General features: G+C 38.7%; 1 protein-coding gene across 6 annotated transcripts in view; it reads left to right on the top strand.

Moving 5' to 3' along the window:
- Samd5 (sterile alpha motif domain containing 5) overlaps window positions 1–20,226 on the top strand; it is a 380,176-nt gene that overhangs the window by 11,508 nt on the left and 348,442 nt on the right. The window contains exon 2 of one of the 6 annotated variants that reach the window (XM_074072462.1): window positions 18,287–18,359. The exons of the other annotated variants lie outside the window; for them this stretch is intronic. Within the exon in view, the coding sequence (XP_073928563.1) occupies window positions 18,287–18,313 (27 nt within the window). The 3' untranslated portion in view covers window positions 18,314–18,359. The remainder of the gene's footprint in view (window positions 1–18,286; window positions 18,360–20,226) is intronic. 6 annotated transcript variants of the gene reach the window in all.

Below are 20,226 nucleotides of genomic sequence, written 5' to 3'. Positions count from 1 at the left end.
TCTTTGTCCTATTTCAGTTTCTATTGGAAATACTGCAGATGTCCTGGTGTTATTCTGTGATTGGCTCTTAGAGTCTTCATGGTTTTTTTTTTAATCCTTTTTCTAATTTTGTAAGAATTTTTATTGGGAATTCTGTTGAAATATATTTTTAACAACTTAAAAGTAGTCAAGTTTTTTCCTTACTGGTCCTCACTCATGTTGAGATGTATTACCTGAGTAGATTTCCTAATAAGCCATTCTCACATAGCTCTGATGAAGTAAAAACATGAGGTGATGTCTCTTGAAGTCGCCTGAGTGTGAGATGGAGAATTTATAGAAATCTTTTTCCCAGATTGTTATTACATTCTTTTACGTGGTGTATTTTAGTTCATGAATATGCTTGACGTTTACCTTCAGTTGTATAACTACTTCATCAGTCACTGTCATTTGACTTCCTGCCACTAGCTTCTTGGAAGTTATGGTACCTATTTAGATGGGTTGTAGATAATAATTCAGATTTGGGTGTTCGGTTTTGGTGATTTGAACTCAGGGCCTAGTACTTGCTAGGCACATGTTCTGCCACTTGAGCTATCCCTCCGAGACCAATAATTCAGTACTTTTGGTTTGTGTAGACATTTTGTTTTTAAATCAGGGGGAGTGGGTAAGAAGTTACTTTAAATTCCTGTTGATTTTACTGTTTTCATAGAAAAGAGGGCCTTTTCTTTTCCTCAGTGTAGTTTTCAAAATGTGTTCTTTATTCCCTATTTCCCTCCAGTAGTCCACTCACTTCCTGTCCCCAGCCCTTCCCAGATTTTAGTGGAAGATGCAGATAGAGGCTGTTTCCAGGTGCCATGTCAAACTGAAAACCCTCATATGAGAAACTGAGGTCGTATTCATTTTAATTTGAATCTTTAGCTTTGCATCTCCACACCAGCTCATCATGTAACAGAGGTGAAATTGGAAAACTCTTTAAGACATATTAATTTAACAAACCCTGATTTATATTTAAACACTCATTGAAAGGTCAACGAGATGAATGAAAGAAAAGTCATTGAATTAAAAATGGGGTATAGGAATAGTGTATTTCTGGAGAAGATGCGTAAATCAGGTGCCAAAGTCAGCTGAGTTGGCAGAAATGGATACACCCAACACTTCCCAAGCTAGCCATCAATCATGCAATAAAGATATAGCCACTTTCAAGCAACCATGTATCAACGCAGAGCTCAACACTGCTGTGTTATGAAGCACTCCTCTGGGAAGCTCTTGATTGACAAAAATAGTACTGCTTTAAGTAGTAGCAATATTTTCATGGCCAGAAAGCAATAAAGCCATAGATGAGCTTTATGAAGGAAAAATATTTTACATAAAAACCACAGAGCAATGCTTAGGACTGGCTTCCTCCAGAATCAGGTTAAGGTGCAAAGTAGCTCCCCCTAAATGTGAAAGAAGAAGCTGATAATTTGATAAGTTGTTAATTACATCTCAGTCACTGTCATTTATAGGCATTGAAGAAAGGATGGGATTGACTGTCATCCGGGATCACACACACGCATTGTGTCTCTCGCTTCCTCAGGCTTGTACAGTAGGCAAATAATTCAGGAGACTCCTGTTGCGGCCATGATACATTAGAGAGAGCCAGAGGGTATGCAAAGTAATTTACTCTTTGAGAGTTACCTTATTGCAGAGAGGGTGGTAGAGAGCTGCCTGTGGATTGGTGAGGTTCACTTTTCAGTGTTACTGCTGTGTCACTCTAAATCAGAGCTTTCACTGCTACTTTTTGGCATAGCAGTTTGAAGCAATGTATTTCTCTCTGTCGATATGATCCCTGTGTGGATATGCTTACCTTGAAAACGGTGGTGGGTTGAATCTTCTAATCTGATCACTAATTAAAACATTGTGGCTGTGACACACTTGACCTGCTGGGCCATATTAGACCTGCTGTCTAACAGGAAGTATGCTATTGCCTGTCCTTCCCAACACAGCTGGTTTTGGATGCATATGCTAAATTATATTAAAAATGATTTGTGGGGGAAGGGAGAGAGCGATGATAGTGTTGGGCTTTTTTTTTTGAAAGTTGGCATATTGAAAAAAGCAAGCACTTAACAGTGAACTGATGCTATATTCTGAAAATTTTTTCATTGTGCTTTGATTTCATTAATTGTGATAATGAGACTTAGTCTTCATTTGACTATATGCTAATTAATTGTAGGTTTGTTTGGAAGGGAGGATGTCTCTGCTTAAATGGCCTCCCCTACTCTGCTCGTGGAATTTAGAAAGATAAAATATATTTTCCCTTCCTCCCTGGATTCACTTTTTAAGTTAACTTGTGTAAGTTAGACAACAGCCTTAAATGTGCCAGGACATAACAACACAAATTTTATGCTATTGTTCAAGTCTCAGGATAACCTTCTGAGGTAGAGGTTATTTCTGCCATTCCTGTTTTATAGATGAGGAAAACAAGGCTTAAAGAATTAAAATAACTTAGGCAAAGTCACACAGTTAGCAAAGTTCATTTGAAAACCAGGCGGACTGACCTCAGAGCCCATGGGCCTTATCACTGTCCAGTTCTGCAGAGAAACATTGCTTCATGGGATGTGGCAATACTCTGTCTTTCTGTTGGTGAAAAGTGGGTGAGGGTTAAGGAGTGGATATGTCCTAGAGGGTTTTTTTAAATTGCTTTTTAAAAATTTAATAGCATACCGATTAATTTAAATTTCAAAGACGTTATGTAGAATGAACCCATATTTTATATTTGATTTAAAACAAAGAGAATTCCTTCATTCTCTTAATATGTGATATGAATATGAAAGACAACAGGAGAATGAAGAAAAAGCGATATGTAACTTAAATCACACCAATCTGGTAACAAGAGTTCCTATTAAACGTGAGCTTCCACTGTCTTGTCCTGTGTTCTGTCATAGGATGAGGAAGTTATTAGTCTTCGTTAGCAGTACATTAGCACTGCTGTGTCACATACTATGCAAAACAATATTAGTTCTCTTTGCTTCATGTCTTTAGGAGTTTTTACCATATTATTAACGTCTTTGCTAAATCCTTACTTTTCTAGTTTAGTTTATGAAGATTCAAAGTTTTCTGTCATTTAGATAAGGTAGAGAGTAATTGGAGCCAGCAGTCACTTAATCAAATGCTTCTTTTCTTACCCAGACCAATTCTAGAAATGGATTTGGGTTACTTTTATAATCTGCAGTACAGTTTTTTGAGTATCCAGATGAGAGAGTTGGTGTCTGGGGTGGGACTGGGCAACAGTTGAAAGTCATCTTGGTAGGTAAATTAGCCAGCAAATAGTCCTATTACAAGGTCCAAATCCCAACAATCAAATAAAAATCAAAACAAAGCAGAAATGTAGCTACACAGTGTCTAAGTTGGTTTTGTCAGGAATGAGCATTTGCTGGGAGTTTGCTCATTAACATCTTGATGGTTTTTCATAAGCAAAGTGTCTCACCAAAATTACTTTTGAGGATACTTTTCTGGCACACATAATTCTTGATTTGTTTGCTTAAAAATATACCCAGTCATTTCTAATAAGCAACCCTTTTGCCTACAGGCAAGTATTTGAGAAGTCTCTTTTGCTATTAAAATTGAGAATAAATATTTGAAATTCAGTTGGTGGCAGTTATGATCTTGGAAACATACTCCCTTCTCAGCCTTGATTGTGCCAGGGGGACTTAACAGGTATTGAAAATCTAGTTAGCATGGTGCTAGTTCCAGTAAGACTGGGCCCACATTCCATCTGTGAAATCATGTGTGTTTTAATGAGAACAGACCTAGGATGTCTTCAGACATGTGAGTGTGAACACAAGGTGCACAGACCGAATGATGGCTTTAGTGTGCTTAAAAGAAGAAAAACAGAGCTTCAAAATAATGAGAAAGCATTGGTAATACCATAATATCCTATTGGCTTAGTAACTCATTTTAAATAATATTAAACTCTAGAGTTCTGCTTTCACTTAGGATGTGAAAACTCCAAGAAGACATTGTTCCCACTTTAGCAATGACAAAAAAACGAGTAATCTGTTTTTTTTTCCACCCCACCAGAGACCTGAGGTCTACAGGCAGTCAGATTATCTATATTTCAAGTTGAGGAGGGATACACCATTGATTTGTCTTTGTCAAGAGCCCAAGAGGGAGGATTAGCAACCATCGGAGCAGATTTGTAGAAAATAACTAGAATTTTTGTGAAATTTTAAAGGCAACAAGGGCTAGCATGACCATTTGGGATTTCTCAGGAACCATAGACAGAAAGAGGGTTGGTATCCATTTGCTGGCTTTTACAAAGTATTTATGAGAACAAGCAGAGGCAGGGCAGGGAACCAGAGAGGTCCCCTTCGAGGAGGTGACCAACTACTCCTGGTGAACAGGCACAAAACCCACCAGTGTCTGGGGCCGTCTGTCATGGGACACAAAAGCTGTTAGAGGCTGTGGGTAAGCAAAGAACCTTCCCCAAAACCTGACCGAGGTTAAAAAAAAATTGCAGTTCTTCAATACAGATAAAAATGATGATTTCCTAGCTCTGTGCTGCCACCAGATAAATCCTGTCTATACCAGGGGAGGGCTGAGAAATCTACTTGTCCCCAAGATTTGAACTGATATAATAGAGTGGTCTGCCATAGCTGGCAAGGAATGGGCTGAACCCAAGACCCACCATCAGTGCAAGATAGAGACAGGAAGTCATTCATGGTTGGGAGGTCCCATCCTTGGAGCGTCAGTGCACAGGATCTGTCAAAGGCAGATGCTATAATGGAAGAGCTATGAGAATGCTTCTTGATTGTGTCATGAGACTTGCATGGAATAAAAGCCCAAAACTGAGGAGCCCAGAAAGAGACCTCTTCTGTTGCATAGGTTTGCAGGGCCTGCTGGAAGCTGAGGGTGGAGCAGGAACACTAAGAAAAACCCTGTGTCACCTTACACCTCCCATGAAGCACAAATTGGCTGGAATCCACTCCTAGAGAAATTCAAAGTCCTTGCTGCACCAATGGTTACTATAGCAACAAACAAAAAACGAAAAGCTAGCTCAACTACTCTTTAGATCGACTCACCTACCCACAAGAATAGCCAGCAGAAGAAATATGCCTATTTCACAAGTAAAATCATTTTATCATGTGCTCAACTGGTCTTTTTTTATACAGTGTTTTACATTTAATCAAAAATTACAAGACACAAAAAGAGAATGGGAAAAATGGGCTTAACCAAGCAAAAAGCAGTCAAAGAACTAGACCCAAAAATGGGCAGATGTAAATATTTTAATAACTGTTAATTATAAAAAATGTATTTTACTAGAGTAAAATATTAATAATAGTGAAAATGGGGTACAGGTACAGGGATATGTGGGAGTTCTCTATACCATCTTTGTAATTTTTCTGTAAATATAAAAATATTAAAAAATAAAGTTTAACAAAAATTATATTAAGGAATATATTTTAAATACATTGTTATAAATAAAGGTCAAGCCAGAGACTGGGAGAAAGTATTTGCAAAGCACATATTTAATAAGGGACTGGTAAGTAGAATATATAAGGAACTCTTATAACTCTTATAAGAAGACAACAGACATAAAAAGACACTTAAACCTTCATCAAAGATGATATATGGATTGTAGTTACGCACATGAAAGATGCTCAACACTATAAGTCATTAGAGAAATGAAAATTAAAGCCACAATGAGTTGTGCCTCAATTAGACTTGCTAGCATTAAAAAGGCTATCAGAAATGTGATCAAGAATGTAAACAAGTAGAATTCTCAAACAGTTCTAGTGGGGGTGAGGATGGTCCAATTGCTTTGGAAAATAGTTTGGCAATTTCTTATAAAGATGAATGTAAACTTCTTACAAAACCAATCAGCCCCACTCTTAGCTGTTTACCCAAGAGACATTAAAACACAGGCTGAAACAAAGACCTCTATATGAATATAAATATTAGTTTTGCTTAAAATAATCCCAAACTGGAAACAACCCAAATGCCCATTAAGAGTAGTCTCATTTCTGCATTGAATGTCATGGATCCATGCTATGGAATAAACTAAGCAATAAAAAGGAACGGATTCTTTCAATAACATGGGTAAACGTCAAAGTCACTGTGTCAAAGGAAGGAAGCCAGATACAAAAGATTACGTAGTGTCCTTGCTAGGGAAGCACTCTACCATTAGAGCCACTCCATCAGCCCAAGACTACCTAGTATCTGATTCTTTTTATATGATATTCTAAAAAAGGCAAAACTATAGCAACAGATAAAAGAACAGTGATTGCCATGGCTGAGATGAAGGGAGACTACAGAAGAGCACATGGAGAATTTTGAGGCAATGGTGGATGGTGATATTGTTATGTCTTAATATTATGGTGTGCTTACATGACTATATGTATTTGTCAAAACTCATTGAGCTGTACACATAAGAAGGACAAATGGGGTGGGCATGGTGACTCACTCCTGTAATCCCAGCTACTTGGGAGATGGAGATAGGAGGATTGTGGTTTGAGGCCAACCTGGGCAAAAAGTTTGCAAGACTCCATCTCAATCAACAGATTGGGTGTGGTGGCATACATCTGTGATCCCAGCTCCTGGTAGGCATAGGTAGGAAAATCATGGTCCAAGCATGGCCCTTCAGAAACACAAGACCCTACCTGAAAAATACCTGAAGCTAAAAAGGGCAGATGGTATGACTCAAGTGGTAGAGCACCTTCAGAGCTAGCATGAGGCCCTGAGTTCAAACCCCAGTAATGCCAAAATAAAAGGATAGCTAATTGTATATACATTACATCTCAAAACACTCCAAAAATACCATCAAATTCTGGAAGAACATAGAGTAACTTCTCATCAATTTAACTGGGCAATCTCTGTCTATATTTTGCAGTGCTGTCTGGTGGCATTGAACTTACTAACTGCTTAGTGTTTACCTTATCTATAACATAGAATGACAATCCTGCCTACCTTGTATGAATTTTTGGGAGCATTTAATTAGGTACTACACATAAAGTACCTGGAAAAATGTCTGTAACTCAGCAAGTACTCAAATGTGTCTGGGATGCTGTTGATATTGCTTTAATTTCTGTGAATAATAAAGAGTCCTGTGTTACAGCTCCTTGTCCTAATGATGTCCTGAATAAAGAATGTAGAGGATATTGCTAATTTACTTTGAAATTGATGTTTGTTTGTGCCGCTAAGCAGTTCCGTTTCTGCATTCGTTCAGTTTTTTTAAACTGAGCAGTCTCTCCATGCTAGCCTTTGAAGAATCACCTTGAAGATTAAGACAGTCTGTGCCCTCAAGAACTCACTGTGGAAGCAGACTGGTTTATAGGGTCTGTGTTTACCGTAATGTGTGCTGTGAGTCAGCAGGAGGACCTGGATGGGGGTCCAGAGAAGAGGCAGGGAGGAAGACTTCCATGAGGAGGTGCATGTGTGGCTGGGCCCTGGAGTGATGTGTGTTGGAGGCAATCCTGTTACCAATTTGGGCTGTCTGGAGTAGGAATACAATTTTATATTAGTGTCCATGGGACACTAATGTGAGAGGGAAAAATTCTTAAGTAGAATCTTTGTAAACTGTATTTGATCTATTCATTGATATTCCAAAGTATTGGTAGTTAGACGTTGCAAAAGATATGGTTCTAACTTTTTCCCTTTGTAACTTAGACTTGCTGTCAGTTGCAACAGAGAGGTCAAACTTAAAACCAAATCCATCATCCTCCTAAAGAGAGTAGTGGAGATTTTAATTCAAGTGTGAACCATGGTGGGTGGTTACTGTGTGTGCAAAGGCAATGGGTGTGAATGTCAGAGTCTGACAGGGAGAAGCCTTTGCCAGCTTGTGTTAGGGCAGCACTGATTATTGCCCATGTCCCTAAATGTGCTTATGTTCAGCTCCTGAGGTGGGGACTGGTCTGTTGATCACATACAGGTAGACAGACACGACTAAGAAATCCAGGTTGCCTTCTGGAAATCTAGATCATAAAACATCTACCTTTAAACCAATCTTAAATTCCAACATTGCAGGGACCCTCCAGTCTACCACAAAGACCACAACTAGCTGTCGTTTGTCCCTACCATAGTGTCACCTACACATACACACCCTGCTAGAAATGAGTTCTTGAGCAGAACTCAGACATGAGCTAGGTGTGTTGCAATTAAGCAAAAAGTGCAAAGCCCTGTAAGATGAGCATTTTTAAGGCTTGAATTTGGTGACTTTAATATTTTTGTTTATTACTGCACCTTAGCATATTCCCTGATGATTATTAATTAATATTGCTTATTCCATTCAACATGTATTTGTTAAACACCAGAAATGGGCAAACCACTGTTAGGTGTCACGTGGGGTCTGAAGGTAACTATGGTATAATTGTGCCTTAAGGGAATTTATAATCTGGAGGAAGATGGCACAAAGTAGATTTTTATCATTCTTTTGGGCCAGGTGTGATTTTTCACAGTAAGTGGTGTTATGTTTCCACTAAGTTATCGGTGACAGGGAGGTGGTGAGATCATAACACAGTGGTCTTGTGTTTGCCCTAACACAGCTTATGTAATAGAAATGGTTACTGAGGTACCCAGGATCTATATTGTGTGTTTAAAAGAATAAAGTTAGTGAAAAAGACTTTCTCGCTTTAGAAGTGGTTTGACCAGGTCTCTTCTGGGAATGTGTATTGATGGAAGGGCGTGGGCATAAGGAAAGGGTGAACATGGTGGATGTATTTTGTAATCATATATGAAAATAGAAGAATGAAACCTGTTGAAATTGTTCTAAGAAGTGGGGCAAAGGAGAGGAGGGAGAACAATGGGGATTAAATCTAAGACATATTGTAAGCACATTCGTAAATATCACAGTGTATCCCCTCTACAACTATTATATGCTAATGAAAAAAACTATGAAGAAAAAAAGCAATGCTTTGAGAGGACATTTAAAAATATATACAGTTTGGGTTCTTTAGCATTTTTTCCTATGGTGGTCTTTCTTTTTTTCTGTAAAGTAGATTAGGCTTTATCGTATATGGGAAAGACATTTTTCTGATATTAGATTCTGTTTTAGAAAAAACTTTAAACAGAACTATCAAGTCAAACATATTCTGAGGTTATGCTTCAGGAAAGGAAGTATCTGGGTTTGAGAGTTCTGTTGAGGATAATTAACTTTGGACTTTCAACTGTAAGTATAAGTGACTTTGACAGGAATCACATCCATATCAGAGGAGGGATGATTTTTGGTAATACTCTAACTCACTACCACGCTGCATGTGTGCCCAGATGTGCACCCACACGTGCATGTGCACATACAGGTGCACATGTTCGCACATCTTACTGTTTGGGATTTTCCTCGGGGGAGCAGGGTCTGTGTGCAACATGGAGGAAGCAGGTACAGAAGGCCTTTTTCTTGGCAGAAATGAGCCTGTCAGTTCTCATTTCTCTCAGTGAGGAGTATGGAGTAAAGTAGCCTGAGGTGTCTTCTGGGGCGAGCCAGCTCTTTCCTTCCCCTGGCATCCTGCAGGTGTGCCATGTGGCCCGAGCCCCTATCTCCCAGCCACAATTGGCTATGGTTTTGCTTTTTGTCTTGTCCTCATAAAGGTTTGTGTAATTAATTTAATAAGCAGAATAAACAGTGAGAGGCAAACCTTGCAAGCTGGGGAGTTTCTGTAAATGCTAAAAATCACCAGCTGAAAGAATGCAGGTATAGTGGCTGGAGGAGTTAGTGAGAGGCTGGCCAGGTCAGTGGTTCCCACAGGTAGAGAAGAGTGGCTATCTGGGTTCTGAGTCCTGGGCATTTCAGCCTTCTGTGAAGTTCTATGTGATGTCTTAATCTTTTACTATGAAAACTACAAAATCATAAAGCGCAGTTAATCCAGTTAACCTCTGAACTTGACCCACTTTCATTTAGAATTACCCTTGTTTAAAATTATAAACTACTGTCTTGACTACAGCACATTAAACAGTGTTATGTTTATAAACATAAGCTTCCTCCCCGGTCCCACTCTAGATCCTTTCTGGCTTGAGAAGTTTATTTAACAAAGCCAGAATACATGTTCTCAGGACCTTTACATTTTTTTTTAACTCTTGAGGATTGAAAAATAATAGCTTTTCCCATTTTCCCCCCAATTTTAGAGGTAAAAGAGGTTCTTTAGGCTAGAAAACACTTTGTTAATTTTTGTTCTAATGTTTCAGAAAAGAGCCTTAATCCTGTTTACATGAGTAAAGTCCAGTTCACATACGAAATTACACTGAAGTCATAACAGTCAGTTATGATTATGTAAATTGTAGAACCGAATCTAGCTAAGCATTTAAAACACCCTGCCTGAAATTATAGTATTTAATTGTAATCTTAGATTATTATCAGGATAAATGTCTTCATATTTCCATAAGATGTGAAGGCAGGCCCGTGTCTTAGTCATCATGTCACTTGAGCCCCAGCACAAGGCCCAGTGGGCACTCAGTAAGGAGCACCACAGTGAAAAAGAAATGTTCACTAAATGCATGCTTTGAAACTGGGCGGGTGGCTGCTACCTACCTAACTACTGGGAGGCAGGGATCAGAAAGATAGCAAATAGTTCTCAAGATCCTGTCTTGAAAAAAACCCATCACAAAAAAGGGCTGGTGGAGTAGCTCAAGGTGTAGGCCCTGAGGTTAAACTCAGTACTGCAAAAAAAAAAAAACCAAAAAAATACTTTGCTCCATTTTTATTTTGTCAATGTGGAAAACATACCCACCAATAACTAATATTCATCTCAGAACAGCTGTGTCTGACTTCCTGGTTGTACTTGAATGGAGGAAATGCAAACATGTCCAGAAAGTCAGTGCAGGCCTTGGGCAGGGAGGCACTTGGCTGTCTGCCAGAGGCCAGCATATATGGAGCTCAGACAGATCCACCAAGCCTAGGGAAGATCCAGAATCCTGGTGCACAATGCTTAAAAATTTAGGGAAAAGTATACAAAATTAGATAGAGGACCTTGGGAAAGAGGTCACAAGGCTTCACATTCATTGTAGTCTAGCCTAGGATCAAAGGAGTATTTACAAAATTAAGCAAGCTTGCAGCTTGAGACGGCAAAGGCAAACAGGATTTGTAAGAGCATTAGTGGTGACAGGAGACAACAAGAGGAGTGTCACCAGAAGTCAGGCAGCTTGAGGAACTCTGGATTAAAGAAACAGAACCATTGAATATCTGTCTCTCTCCTCTCTCCTCCCTTATTTTAAAGGATTGTCTCATGCAATAGTGGGGGTCTGGCAGGTCCAAAACCTCCAGGACAGATAGACGGGAAGCTAGAGATCCAGGAAAGAGTTGAGTCTGAAGGCAGACTCAGTTTCTCAGGAAACTACAGTCTTCTCTCTAAAGGCCTTCAATGATTGAATGAAGCCCATCCACATTACGCAGGATAATCGGTTGGCTTGACTCAACGTGTTCTGATTTATATGCTAATTACATCTAAAAGTTATTTCACAAGGACATCTAGATTGGTGTTTGACAAAATCCTGGCTACCTCAGCCAAGTCAAATTGACACAAAAATCTAACTATCATGGCTTGGATTATGAGGAGTGCTTGGGAGGGCAGGCCACCTCCTGCCACACTGCAGAGAGAGCCTCTGGCACCTAGAATGGAGGAGAAGGACAGCAAGTGAAACATGGAGTTAGGTCCTGCTTTGCTGTTAGCTGGTGTAGTTTCAAGTCTGAGGGAGGTGAAAGCCCTTTTATTGTTCCAGATGTAGCAAAACGAGAGTATTTGTGAGGATGTGCATGTCATAGGAGAAAGGACTGTTTTTTGTTTTGTTTTCCTTGTAGAACTCCTTTGAAGCAAAATATTCAGAAATCTGAACCCTCCCTCCCCAAAGCAGAGTTCCCAGCTGCTCTTCTAGATGAACTATTCGGCCCAGAGCTGAAAGCAGGTCCCATGGGCAACTCCGGCATCTCTGAGGAGTGTTGTTTGAAAACCTCTGATGAGTGTCATTTTCAGGCCACTTCCCCAGAATATATATATGAACATTGAGTGACAAAATCAAGACCTTTTGCTCCTCACTGCCAAATTGTTGTGTATTGCAAGACCTGTAGTTTTGCCTTCCCTTGCATTGGTTTGCCTGAACACCCCCACACACCCTCTGATGTCTACAAATATTTTTACACTTTGAAATGAGATCACCATGGTAGATTACACTCCATTGCTAGAGAAAGTTCCAATGAGGTCAGAATTAGAGACCATAGTTGAACTTGCATAAACATGAAAAACTTTGACTTTTTAAACAGTTTACCATGGAAGGCTCCCTTTTGTTCTTGTTAGCGTTTGTGTGCTTGAGTTGCTTGGAGCCAAGTTGGGTAATAACTAGTAGAATTTAAAATATTTGGGCATAAGTAACTTGAGGAAGGACATCTAGTTTTGAGATTTCAAAAGTGGTATTTACAATTATGGCCAAATTTCTTTTCTACTACAGCACTAAGAATAGTTTTCAATTGATGAGCTTGTGGTTGATAAGAAAAGATGAAAATTGGTGGAATATTAAATGCGTAAGTTAAATTTTAAATCCACCTGCTTTTTAAATATACTATCAATTGAGAATAGAGAAAATGAATTCCTTGGGCTCAGGTAATCTGGGAATTGAGAACAAACATGAAGGATGGGCTCAGACGGTCTGAGTGAGTGGGCAGGAGGCATTCAAGGGGAGTGTTGTAGGATTATGCAGATGGGCAGCTTGCGAAAGGAATGCTCAAGGGAGAGCAAGAGCCTTTCTCCTAACGGTAATTAGAAAGGTATGTTTAAAATTAAGATACTCCAAGGAGAGTAAGACCTTGAAGATTCTGGGCACTGTGAACAGAAAATTAGAACACATCATTTCTAAAAGTCTCCCTATGGTAGCCAGCACTGTTATAAGAAAACTGTTGGTTTTGCAGGACTGAGACCTTCATTGTGGGCAACAGGAAAGTCAGCAAGAATCAACGTATAGAAAATTTTATTCTTAATAAGATGAATTGTACTGCATGATCAGCTATATGATGTAAATCATCAAAAGTATATTTACATATGTTCACATACTTTCCAGTATTTATGAAATATTTATCTGACATTCTAAAAGAAATACAGGCTGAACATCCCTAATCCAAAAATCTAAAATCCAAAATGCTCCAACACCTGAACATTTTTGAGCCATTAGCATGACACACAAGTGGAAAACTCTACATCATGTAACTTTATTTCATCCGTGCAATAGTAAAATATTGTATACGAATTACCTTCACGCTATGTGTGTAAGGTATATATGAAAAATAAAAGATTTTAGTTTGGACTTTGGTCCCTTCTGTGCATGCAAACATTCTAAAATGTGAAAAAAATTTGAAATCTGAAATCCTTCTGGTCTAAAGCATTATGGGATACTCAGCCTAAAATATGAGATTTTCCTGTATAATCAGAAATTCTGTCCAGAGCCACATTGACATAATTTCATTTGCCACCAAAACAACTTGACCCACAATTATCAAAAATGGCTGGCTGGGCATGGTAGCACACACCTATAATCCTAGTTACTTAGAAGGCAGAGATCAGGAGGATCACTGTTTGAGGTCATCTGAGCAAAACGTTCTTGAGACTCCATCTTAACCAAGAAAAGCTGGAAATGATTGCATATGCCTGTTATCTTAGCTGTGATTGAAGTGTAAATAGGAGGATAGTAGTCCCCAGGTTGGCCTAGGTATAAATAGCAAGACCATATTTGAAAAATATCTGAAGCAAAAATGGGTGGGAGGTGGCTCAGTGAAAGAGCACCTGCCTAGCAAGTACAAGGTCCTGAGTTCAAACCCCAAATTGCTTCAAATATGTTTACCAGAGGAGTATTAAAGACTTAGTGGCTGTTATTAAGTTATTATCCACTAACATTGCAAAGTTATGCTCAGGGTATGACTGTCCATCAAAATGGCTTGGTGACTTTGTCCTATGTTCATTTCTTATGAGCACATAAATAAGAGTGATGCCACAGTGTCTTTGTTACCCTTCTGCAAATTTAGAGCCATGCTTTTGTCATCTTAGTAAGGAGATTAATGCTGATATTTTCGGATCTCTCAGTTGGCTGCGATGGGTGAGGTTGGATATGGCAGTAACAGAGGAAAGGGTGCACTATTTTGTGTCCTATTGTGGATGACATACTCTTTTTAATTTTTTCATTCTTTCTTTTGCACACTATTGTTTGCTTTAGAAATATAAAGTCTTGACTGAATAAGAAACAGTCCACATAATTTTCTTCCAGAATTGACTCCCCAGATTTGGCAGTGTAAAATATTCTACCTTATTGCTCTACACAGAGAAAGTGCTTTCAGAGTTAATTCTGCATAGCTAAAATTCTTTGGCAACAAAATAATTCTGAATACTAGTAGAAAATTTATGGATTTCAATTAGGGTTTGTAGTGTATCACAATTCCAGTTTTATATTCCATGCAGTTCGGTGTTTTGGATTTTTAATGGAGCCAGTGCAGTAATAATAAAAATGATTCAAAATGCACCCAGTAATTACAAAGATTTGCTGTTGCCTTTGCATTGAAATGATGATGATTTATGCTCAGTGAAATTGTGGTCTGTGACTCTATTTAGGTTATTCTTGCTATTAAGCTGCTTATTAGTTATGGTCAGTGATTTAAAGCTTAAGAGCTATAATATAATAGAGGGCTGTAAAATTATTTATTCTGTAATAGATAATAGTAAATTTGAAACAGACGTTAGGTTAATTATACCCTGTACATTAAAGGATACATATTAGCCCTCTGTCTTTTCTTAGGTCTTCTGAAATTCATTTCAAGTAAGTGGGCAAATGGGTGATTGGACTAGATGAACTGGTTTACTCACTTGTGTCTCCTGGTTTGTGAATAGTTAACACGTTTTCTGAACATTCTTGAAAACAACCTAACTTCTCATTGTGAGTCTTCACCATGCTCAGCAACTGCTAGTCTTCACAGTGTGTGTCTGTTCCCAGGTTGATACACCTTAAAGTCAGCTGAAAAAAACAGATGGGATGTGATGGGAACACACTTGAGAAGAAGTAGACTTTGACCTGGTGTTGTGGAGGGAGTTTGTCGTTATTCCTGTGGATAGCAGTCATACATAAATTTAATGTCTATATATGTATGTGTGTGTCTATGTGTATCTCCATACACATATGTAAAAATTAGGATTTATATGCTTCTTATTATAATTTTATATAAAAAACATCTGGTAAAATTATTGACATGTATCGGAATAAGGATTTCTTGTAACATAAATTTGATACTCAAATTCATGTGTAATGTTTAGGTATCATATTAACTCAAGAAAAATATCAGAGAAAGAGACTATATCTATAAAGCTGTTAAATCATTGAGAAAATACATGTGAATTATCAGAATAAAATAGGCTTTAATAAAACAATATCTGCTCCTTCCCCAACCCCCAGCTATGTGGGTCTGTGGGGACCTCCTGCCATTCAGTGACTCAGGGATCCAAGCTCCCTCCCTCTCCTGGCTTAGCATTTCAACACTGCCTCTTCAGGGACATTGGCTTAGGATGCTTTTTATGAGTGAGGCCTGGAGTTGACTTTTTATTTCTGCTTACATCCCATTGACCAGAACTCCATCAAAGAGCCTCAGTCTATTGGTAAGGGAACCTAGGAGCTAAAGCCTTCCTTTGTGGTAAGGAAAAGAGAATTAAAATGGTATTAGATGAATGCCATCTAATTTTTCATCTGCAGCAATATGTAAATGCTTCTGAACTCTGCATATAATACTGTGAATTTATATTCATGAAAGCATCATTAATACATGACATCTTTTAAATAATTTCATGATCTCCTTGCTATCACATACTAATAAGTGGAATGAAAATCTGGTTGTACCCAGGTTCCTATCACTCCTGGCTTGGAGATTGTTTATCCTAGTTTTTCTGCTTCTTTCTTCCTTTAGAGTCATTGGTTGCCTGGACTAAGCACAACCCTGCCCAGTGGGCAGTTAATACTTCCCATTAGTCTGTCCCATGTTGGACCCAAGCATTCCATCATTGATCTCCTCCTTCTGTCCCTAGTGAATTCCCTTCCTTTCATGAGAATTAATGGTGCACATTTGGAAGATGTGAAAGAGTCATTATTTAGCTGTTTAACAGAACATTGCAATTGATAAATCCAGTTACATGTTGTATTAGTTTTCTATTGCTGCATAATTAATTACCACAAACTTGGTGGCTAAGAATAACACCCATTTATTATCTCATAGTTCTGTAGGTCAAAATTCTGAGCAAGCGCCAAGCTTGATTGGGTTCTCTGCTCAGGATCTTACAAGGCCAAATTCAAGATATCTTTCAACTTTGACTCTTACCTGGAGGTTCTGAGGGAAAATCCACTTCCAAACTTATTTCCTTGAAACTATTAAAGTGAGATCTGTGGTTTTTGCCAACTGTTAGCCATGGGCCACTTTCCATGTCCACTGATTACTTTACTTCATTTTCACGTGGCTCCCTTCATGTTCAGACCAGTAATGGTGGGTTGAGTCTTTCTCAGGAAAGCTTCCTGTTTTCCAGCCAGAGAAACACTGTATTTTGAAGGGCTCATGGTATTAAATTAGACCAACCCAAATAATCTCTCTTTTGTCATGTCGTGCTGCATTCTCATGGGAGTGACAGCATGTTCATAGGTTCCACCTATTCAGAGGGGAGGGGATTTTCTGCAAGAGCAAGAATCACAAAGGTCATTCTGAGAGCTCTGTCTAGCATACATGTTCCTGCCCAGGATAGTTTAGAAAGGAAGTTTTTGTTTAGTGGAGCCAGTATTTTTGCCAATACAGATTTGAAAGGTAAGAAATCCTTGTACAACAAGAATTAGATGTGAGTGGGTGTGACTGGAGTTAGAGGAGAAGAGAGGTTGAATTTACTTTCAAAGGCTTCTTGATATTTAGGAAAGACTAAAAAAGCAACTTTACTTATGTAATGAGTATATAAAATAGTTTACTTGCTTGACTTTAAAATTAAGAACAATATTCTTAAGTTTTCTTTAATAAGTATAATAAGGAAATACATGGTAACAGCCAATTAAAAAAGATAGATTTAGCGGTGAATAAAGAGAAAGCAAAGCGGGTGTTGTCTGCCGATATTTTAAGAAAGCAGCAATGCCCCTTAGAAGGTAATGTTCTGGGCTGGGGCCAGGGCTCAATGGTAGAGTGCCTGCCTAGCAAGTGTGAGACCCTGAGTTCAAACTCCAGTAGCACAAAACAGCCCCTCCCCGCAAAAAACAAAAATAGCACCTACCCATGTTGTGATTGTGCGTAATGGCTTAGTGATTTTCTTGCAAAGGAGCACACCATCGTCCCCCTCACATCTCTCCCCCGCCGTTTTTACAGAATGTGACAGAATTTGTTTATTCTATGCATCTGAACTTGATCGTACTGTCTCCTACCATCCTAATCAGGGAATGGGACTACAGACAACCAAGACCTAGTCTGAATTCTGTCATTAACTTCCTTAGATGTCACCTCATTGTGATTTCTGAGAATTAAGGCCATCACAACATTAATAAAATGAAGAAATTTATAATACGGGAATTAGGTGATTGCCAGTACTTCTTCTGAGGTATCTCCTTTGCCTAGTTTTATTTTCTCATTGGAAAAAGACCTGTTGAAAATGATCTTCTTTTTTTTTTTTTTTTTTGATGAGTCTTAATATTTCTAAGTATTGGGTGGCCATGAGCTCAAAACAAAACAAGATGCTCTGAATGAATCTGCACAGGGTTCCCAGAGTGAATTATTCCTCTCACCCTGGGCTTTCTGCCCATGACAATGAAGGCACAAGTGATGTAATAGCATCAGTGCATTCTCAGCCACCTGTTCTACACTGCCTCTCCCCACAGGAGATTATAGGTCCCTGCCATTTGAACTGTGACACATTTTAGTCAACCAAAGGTGGAGTGTGATGTGGCTCTCTTCTAAGCAGCTTTATAAAACTGTGCATCATTCACAGACTAAATCTTTTCCCTTAGTCACAATGACTGGTAGTGTTCTTGGTAGTGACTATTATGTCAGTGTTGAGCCTGGAGTGAAAAAAGTGGCACAGATTTGTAGCTGACTCCTGGTATGCATCTAACATAAGTAAAAAATAAACCTTTGTTGTAAACTATTGAAATTCTGGATCATTTGTTACTACTGCATAATTGGCCCATTCTTACGGATACTCTGGTAGCACTTCAGACCATCTTAGTCTTAAGTCTAATTCTAGCCACTGTGGAGTAAGCAGTTCTGCACAGGTGACGCATAGGTGCAAGCTGACAGCTCATTGGTGTAGGTTTGGACTTCCTGCTGCATGTCTAGTGGCTTTACTCACTTTGTCCTGTACTTCTACAGGAGCTGACTAAGCATTCCAGTATGTAAACAGGAAATGAAAGGAAATAAATACCTAGAAGGCAAACTTTGACAAGTGAGTAATGGAAGCTGATGGAGAAAGGTTTCCTTCTTTGTTTTCTTCCTTGAGTGGTTCTGAGATGTGTTTCCTAAGGCTCCTGGGAAAAGTTTTGCATAATTGAGCATCACATCACCCAGTAGCCAGCTCCCTCAGGCATCCTGTGTTGGCTTTCACTTCTTTGTTCCACTCTCTCTTTGCCTACCTCCTACTCTTAGGAAATTTCCCAAGAAACTACTTGCATGGGAGCTTTTATTTCAGACTTCTCTGGAAGAACATGACTCATCTCCACTCTTAATTGAACCAATCAAAGCATTATCTACCACCAGAGTGAATTATTTAAGTAATTCTACTGTGTGAAGGATTATACAGTACGTTAATAACAAATCACAAAACATAAACATGTTTCTACTCACACTGGAGGTTAGATTTGTTGGTTCAAAAATAAGCCATACCTCTGGCACACAGATTACCCTCCTATCATTAGATCGTTGGCTGTCAGTCCATCCTGAAGACGTAGCACACAAGGCATAGTTGGGAAGAATCCATATTTTCTGAGATTAAATAATGGCAAATTTTTAAATGCTGAAGCACAGAATTTAGGAGGTTTTGGTAGACCTGTCGTCTATAATACCTTGCCACCCTTCAGCTCCAAGTTGCCAGTTTGCTGACTGTGCCCTATGGGACAGCACTTGTTACTATGGGATATACTGCCTTGTTTAGAGAGTGAGATGACCAAATTCCCATAGTGTCTTGGCTCTGCTTCCTTGTCAGTCTGTTCCCTGTAAACATTAAAATCACAGTTTGAGAGAAAGAGTATATTTTAAAATCATCTACCCAACCACTTTATTTCATAGACTAGAAAACAGATCCATGAAGGTTAAAGAAAGTGATCTGCTTTATGGGGTGGGAGAGAGGAAATGAGGGGGATATAATTTTGACTGTTAAGAAGACACCATTCTTTTTTTTGACATAATTAAATTCTTGATTGTGATGCTCTTAAATGAACCATGAAATTCTAAGCACTTACAATGCAAGTGTGATTTTTAACTAAGGCTTTTTTTCTACCCCCAATCTGAATGTTAAGGTGGCAGATGCATAACTAATCTTAGTTGAATCTATATTAAGAAACCAGCAAGGTGTCTTTATTTAACTTGCTTGATCTGTGACTATAATGTAGTGTTAAGTAGTGTGATTTTACACATTGTGTTGGAAAAGAAAAATAACTTCTTTAATGTCAAAGGTTATTTTATATTTACTCTCAAAGGGAATGAGGAGTGCAGAAGAAAAGCACTGAAGAACTTTTTCCTAATTGATTTCAGCAGGGGTGTGTGTGTGTGTATCTGTGGATAAAGCCTGTGCTTGGGATTATGCCCTATGTCTTATAGAGAAGAGAGGTTCTAAAATCCTTGTTATCCTAATTTAAATCTTCTGAAAAATATCCAACCCAATGAGCTGTGGTTTTGCTCAGGAATGTTTCCCTGAATCTGTATTAGTTCCAAGAAATTTGGGTCTTTTGTATTTTATCTCTGGAATCATGGTTCCTGCAGAAATGATAGAGGATTATCGTGTTCTCTGGTTAATGTCTTTGCTTCAGATTCCTGAAGGAGCGAACAGTGAAATATTTCAAGGCCCGACTGTGGGAGATTCGGTGGAGAGGAAATCCAGCTATTCTAAGACAAGACATAAAATATGTTGGTCTTTAGTTTCTTGAAATTCTGCTCAAAATCTTCTTGCCTGCTGTGCACTAACCAGAGCAAGCATGTAGAGGCTCTTTGTGTTGTATTTGAAGCTCAGATTCTGGGGTTTGACTTTTAACTCTGTTAGCCATTTAGAAAAATATTTGAGCTTCTTTACGAATCCAGTTTTAGCTTTCAGAGATTCT

Source organism: Castor canadensis, chromosome 1 (genome assembly GCF_047511655.1).
Source record: "Castor canadensis chromosome 1, mCasCan1.hap1v2, whole genome shotgun sequence".
NCBI classification, from domain to species: domain Eukaryota; kingdom Metazoa; phylum Chordata; class Mammalia; order Rodentia; family Castoridae; genus Castor; species Castor canadensis.
The sequence above is the reverse complement of the archived record's forward strand: the minus strand, read 5'-3'. Positions and strand labels throughout refer to the sequence as shown.